The 6,432-nt window shown below is 41.2% G+C and overlaps 2 protein-coding genes across 2 annotated transcripts in view; one reads left to right on the forward strand and one right to left on the reverse strand.

The window, feature by feature from the left end:
• Positions 1 to 4,581, forward strand: part of LOC107083573 (TSC22 domain family protein 1-like) — a 34,870-nt gene extending 30,289 nt beyond the window's left edge. The window contains exons 2-3 of the mRNA XM_015372905.1: positions 934 to 985; positions 3,015 to 4,581. Coding sequence (XP_015228391.1) covers positions 934 to 985; positions 3,015 to 3,284 — 322 coding nt within the window. The 3' untranslated portion in view covers positions 3,285 to 4,581. The remainder of the gene's footprint in view (positions 1 to 933; positions 986 to 3,014) is intronic.
• A 655-nt stretch (positions 4,582 to 5,236) lies between these two features.
• LOC107083555 (stress-associated endoplasmic reticulum protein 2) overlaps positions 5,237 to 6,432 on the reverse strand; it is a 12,549-nt gene continuing 11,353 nt past the window's right edge. Inside the window, exon 3 of the mRNA XM_015372874.1 lies at positions 5,237 to 5,807. Within this exon, the coding sequence (XP_015228360.1) occupies positions 5,767 to 5,807 (41 nt within the window). The 3' untranslated portion in view covers positions 5,237 to 5,766. The remainder of the gene's footprint in view (positions 5,808 to 6,432) is intronic.

Here is a 6,432-nt window from a genome sequence, read left to right on the forward strand (position 1 = left end):
AGTAAGTTTTTTTATTAAAATATGAAGACTCCTAGATGACTTGCAGACACACTTCATTATCTTTTTACCCTATAAAACACAAAATCTATTTCTGCTTGAATTCTGTGCTTATCTTTAATGTCAGTATATTGATGTGCATCATAACCATGGTGTTTTTGTTGTCAAGTAATTAAGATATGAAAAATTACAATTGTTGATTAATGCACTTGAGAGTATTACTTCTGCCACCGTCTGTAGAGGGGGGAAAAATGATAGGGGTGGCCGATGAATGGCCCCCCATCTAGCACTGCCCCTGCTCTGCAGGATGCAGAGCATCAGCTGAGCACCAGGTGGAGGCGTTCCTGCATAGAGTATTAAAAACAGCCTCCTCCTCCTCCACCAATCAGCGCGCAGCCGCTGGCTCTGCATAAATTATGCAGGATGGTGGAGATCCGCAGTCCTTTTGTGTGCCGCTGAGATGAGCTGACCTTGGACCGCATCCGGAACCGCTGCGGCTCTATTCCGAACCTTTGCGGACTCCCAGGTGCGGATGCGTCTCCCCGAAGCGGCGTGGCGGCGGCGGACTGCGGGCTGTTTGGAAACCATGAGCAGCATGGATGCGTCCTGCTACTCCGTGGCCATGGATTTAGGCGTTTGCCAGCTGAGAAATTTCTCCATGTCGTTTCTGTCGTCGCTGCTGAGCGCAGACGGTTCTCAGCTGAAGCTGGACGGCAGGTAAAAAAAAAAAAAAAAAAAAAAAAAGCCGCAGGCGGTGAGGCGTTCAAACGCTGCTGGGTTTTTTTTTATTTATCGACGTTAAACCGAGAGAAATTTCCAGATGCTTCCTGTTCCGACCCACATTCCTCTAAAGGAGGAGAAAGGCAGCGCTTGTCCCTCGCTGCAGCACAGCACGGCTGGACATGTTTTATTTATTCCTCTTTCTTTTTTCTGCAGCTCGTCCGGAGCCAGCGTGGTGGCCATCGACAACAAGATCGAACAAGCAATGGTGAGTTTTTCCCTTTGTCAAGTCTGAACAGGTAGAAACCTCTTTAAATCACTTATTCTAACCAATGACTAAACATTAAGGTGTAATAAAAATAAACGTTGACATAAAAATATCCTATTTTCCCCGTTTATTTGATTTAAATGATTTTATTTTACGTTTACGCTAAAACCAAGTGTTTATTTATTAACCGTATCCCCAAATGAAATAATTTTCTAAAAAGAAAAGCCAAACAGGTTTTTCTGTTTCTCTGTCTCCGTTGTCAGGGCTGTTGCTAGGCAAACTGGAAGACACGCCTGGTTATAAATATCTCGGCTTCTGATTGGTGCTCCCCATCTATGGGTGGGCGGGGCTAGACTGAGAGCATCCTGGAAATATTCCCCATCCACTTTTCTTTTGTCACCTTTTTGTGAAGTCTTAAACTAGATTATGGCTCTTATTTCTGTCAGGTTTTAACAATTATTCTCATTAAATAGATAAAAACAAAACAAAGCTAGATTAAATACAAAAAGAAAAGGATTTGGAATAAAAACAAGATGAGTCCAAAATATGAGTGAATAACACATGAATATATTTCATTGGACTTACACTGACCTATAAAATAAGATGAAAAAAATAATCAAACACAGGATATCATCTCTTATTGATTCCAGTTTGATGCAGTTTAATGTCCGTGAAGCGTGGGTTATACCTAAAGCTTTTATTGTGGTTGTTGACTGATCTGTCAGTGTTTCCTGAATATCTGAATCCATTTCTGCTTTGCTCGGCAGTCATATATGTTTTACCACACCAGTCCAACTCTGCACACCTCTTAATGAAAAGAGAGGATTTTACTTTTTTTTTTCTCTTGATGAATACTAACTCTAAATTTTAAAATGCTGTGGTTAAATATGAACTGGTTGACTCGGTCATAACAGGTTTGATTGGTGGAGACTTTCTATGTGAGGAACAATACTGTGTGCACATAGACCACCTTTGGTCAGGCGTGGGATCAAAGCTGCAAAAGTTGCTACCTGGATTGATTTGAACAGCAGGGTGTATATTTTTGTAACTTTAAAACTGTTTTAAACAAAATAGCATCATTTATATCCTATTTTATGAATGGAACCAAACAAAGGTAGTTGTTGTGAAAACATTAGCAAGTATAACTCTTTACGAATTTACAGAACAGGATTAGGGCCACTGGGGAAAAAAAAAAAAGAGAACAGATTTTTTAATTTTATTTCAGTATAATATGAGAAAACAGTCAGAAATCTTTAGACTTTAATCTCAGAATTCTGACTTTAAGATCCAAAACTCTAAGTTTAATGTAGATGGGCACCATGACGGAAGAGATGTGGGAGCACTCAGCTTCACTGACAAAGATGTGAGTGGTTTGGGAGGGCCAGTAACACACTGGTGGAAAATGACGGAATTAGGCGACTTTTTACGTGATGCTATTTAACACAAAGATGCTATTTAATTAATGGAAGAGCAGAAGGTGATTAAAACAAGAGAGCTAGTTTAGTCTTTAAAACTGACATGGCTACCGCTTGATGCTAACATGTTTCTTAACTGTCAGAATTCTGACTTTTTTTCTCAGATTAAACTGAAATAAAATTGAAAAATCTGTTAACTTTTTAAAATTATTATTGTTCCAGTGGCCCCTAATCCTCTTTTGTATGTATTAACCCTTTGTTTATGTAAACCTTAATTGTTTAGAGTTAAAATACTGTAGAGGGAAAATTGGGTTAATTAAATTTCTGTGAAGTTAGGACTTAAATACATTACATTTATAAAGAAACTTATTTCCCAAGAAGTCTTTATTAAAATATCTTTATAAAAAAATCTGCATTAAAACACCAGGAGCTTCATAAAATAAAAGGACTGAATAATAGAAATGAGCATTGATTTTATTCAGTTGTAGGGTTTGATTGGAGATTCTCAAACGGCAATCTTTTCCTGTTTCCTTTACCCTAAAGACCCTAACATAGGGCCAAGGAGCCCCAGATTATAGACCCTTACCCTAACACTGTGTCTGTGTCTGATGTAGGATCTGGTGAAGAGCCACCTGATGTACGCCGTGCGTGAGGAGGTGGAGGTCCTGAAGGAGCAGATCAAGACCCTGATAGAGCAAAACTCCCAGCTGGAGCAGGAGAACACGCTGCTGAAGAAGCTGGCCAGCCCAGAACAGATGGCCCAGTTCCAGGCCAAGGTCCAGACCGGCTCCCCGCCCGCCCCTCAGACAGACGCGCCGACGGGGCCTCCGAGCGCCGCCGGCCTCATCCAGCCCGCCACGCACAGCTCCGGCCCCTCTGCGTAGCCCGACGACACAGACTGAGCATCCTCTAGTTTTAAAGGCCGGCGGCAGCCGCAGAGCCACCCTTGGCCTTCCGCTGCAGGAGGGCCATGCTGTCAAGATGAGAATTTGCACATATTTATCTCTGAAGGATGCAGCCAGCCAGCAGGCCGAGCGGAGCTGAGGTTTCTCCACGCAGTGGACAGTGACAATCCTACTATGCTGTGTGTTCGGGGGGTGGGGGTGGGTAAGTTCAGAAGAGGAATTATCACACATTTGCCAAATAACCCGGGTCATCAACAAGAATGTTTAACCATGAAGAAACAGTCAGTGACACCATTTATGCTTACCTGTAGATTTAAAATGAAATCACTGTGCCTGTGTCTGGGTTTTAACTTGCGGGGGTGGGGGCGTTATCCATTTTGCTGAATTATGTAAATAAAAAGTGGTTCTGTACCAAGGCTAGATCCTGACAGAGAGAGAGAAGTTCTTCTCGGTGACAGAATACGATTGTGAGCCATTATTATCATGTCATAGCCCCCATCTGGAATGGGGGGGTGGGGGTGGGTGGGCGCCGATGCTGACGATGTTCCTCAAATTGTGCGTTGGCGAGATGAACAAAACGTGCTTTCTTATGAAGATGATGATAAATCTATTTTCAGTATTTCCCTTTCAGGCTCATTAGTTTGCCCTCGAAGAAGCTCATTGCTGCCGTTCCCTCGGCGCCGTCCCCGCATGTCGCATCTTCTCCATCGACAGGGTGGACGCTTTGGGCGAAGCTGCAGGTTTTTTTTTTTTTTTTTTCCCAAAAAGTTCAATGGGCAGAAAACGATGTACATTTCTGTATAGTGTAAGTACAATGTAAAAAAGGAGAGGATGGAAGAACAGATGCTATCTAGGTCACGCTGATTGATGCGGGTCAGTCCGTCATCCATCTTTAATGCTGTAATTTCTGGACTTTGGATCTAAAAGGAGGTTTAGGTTATTTAACTGACAACAACGTTGTCCTACTCTCTCACTGACACATTTAACTCTGACTGTAAACAGTTTCTCATTGCTATTTTTCTTTAAGTATTGCACCTTTTTGGGAGTTTTTTTTTTTTTTTTTGACAGTGAAAAACTTTTGGATTTGAAAATGCATACTTAGGGTAAAAAAAGAAAAAAAAAGAAACAAGCTCTGAAGATGTTATTTGTTTTTCATTCTGTGTATCGGTTGTATGCTCATGTTCTGTGCATGTTCCTTCAAAGACCGGATGAGAAAACAAAATACCTACAATTGCACTTGACAGCTGCACTTCACAACTTTCAATAAACCTGCTTAAGAGTACCTGGTGTCTGAGTCTTCTCATCGGAGAGATCCCACTAAGTCATGAGCTTCCTCAAACCATCAGCCTCCTTACTGATTTGTTTATTTACATGTTTCAAATCAGACTCAATGACTGAATACAGGATTCTGTTCTCAAGAAAAAATATTCAGCCCAACCTGTCTCTATGAGGAAAAGTAACGACCTCCTAGATCTAAGTGTTTTCTACTTTTAGCAGCAGGAATGTTAACCCTTCTTATTGGCGCTGGTCGCCTTTATTTTGAAGGTGCTCTGACAGGAAATGGGGGTCAATGGTTCAAACCTTTTCACACTGGCTTTACCTGAGATCAGGAGGGTTTTCATCCGTCGGCGTTTAGAATCATAACACAGCCCCATATTGCAGTACGGGCTTTGAATAGGCCACCCTAGAACAAGGCCTTTTTGGTCCACTCTATAAAGCCTTTACGCCATTTCTGACATTTTGAACTGAAAAAGCTTCCTTGATGGGAAGCGAAACGTCTTCAAATTTGGAAACAAAGTTCAGTAGATTGTTTTTTTTTTTTTTCGAAGGAGCCACCCTAAAACCTTTCTGAACATTCTAAGAAGATTCTCCTTTAAGATCTTCTACTGATGAGCAGATATATAGTGCATACTGGCGCATCCAGCTAAACTAGCCCTGTTAATCACACCACCACCACCGTGTTTGTTCCTATCAACATTGAAGTTGTTTTAAAGGCAACATTGAAGTTGCCAGGCTTCAATCTTGTGTTAAAAGGAAGTCAAACCCAGTTTGAACAATATAGTGTATCTGTAAACAATAAACACTCTTAACTGCTTCACATTTATTTGAAAAAAACAAAAGAAAAAAAACTTGATTTTCATACAATAAAGATGAAAACGTACATAGACGGATATGGCACATTATCAGCAGGAATCACTGCCAGCTCATTCACACCTCTGCACACGCGAGCCAAGCGATTAATGGAACAGGTTCTCCAGCCGGCGTGGTTTAAGACTGTCCATAGAAAAGCTGTCAGTACCACAGACTGTAACACTGTAAACGCTGATGGAGGGCAGGGGTCCATCCGTAAGGGCTGATGGTCTCTGGAGAGGAGGGGGGCCGATGAGATGTGCAGGCGTCGGCTAGCCAGGCTCAGTGTTGACATGAAGAGGGGGGTGGGGGTCCCTGTCCTCCCCCTGGGTCACATCCCCATACGGATACTTTGGATGATCTGAAATATGGCTGAGCGCCGCAGATGTACAGGTCAGATCATTTTTATAAACATCAAAATATTTAAAAAAAAATGTAAATGTTTGGAGCGTAATGCCAAAGTGAAGATCAAACTGCTGCACTTTTACACTATCATATATAACAAACAAGAGCTAGAAATCCCTTTTATAGGTTAGGAAATTAAGTGCCCTCTAAAAATTTCAGCAATTTAAAATTAAAGATTTTAATCTGATGGATGAACACAGAAGGGAAATGGTATGATGTTCTAAGCTTTTTAATTAAAGAAAAGTGTAGCATACAGGTGAAAACAAGCCAGTGAGATAAAATGCTTCTAGAAGTCACCAATAATTTGCTGTTATCTAAATTAAACATGCTAAAAGAAAAACACACAATACTTTAAATGCAAAATCCCCAACATGAAACTGTGGAAATGATTTAAATGATTGTTGCAGTGAACAAAATTTTGAAGTTTTAAGACCAAACTTTACCCCTACATGGCCTTCCAGCCTAAACTGAACATTAAATACTGAAGCAGCCAAGGGGCCTTAAAGGAATAGTACACCCAAAACATGATTAGCCTTCATTTTCTACTCACCCCCATGCTGAACAACACCCTGGAGTACTTTTTTGATATCTC

Source organism: Cyprinodon variegatus, unplaced genomic scaffold, assembly GCF_000732505.1.
Source record: "Cyprinodon variegatus isolate N-32 unplaced genomic scaffold, C_variegatus-1.0 Scaffold77, whole genome shotgun sequence".
NCBI lineage: Eukaryota > Metazoa > Chordata > Actinopteri > Cyprinodontiformes > Cyprinodontidae > Cyprinodon > Cyprinodon variegatus.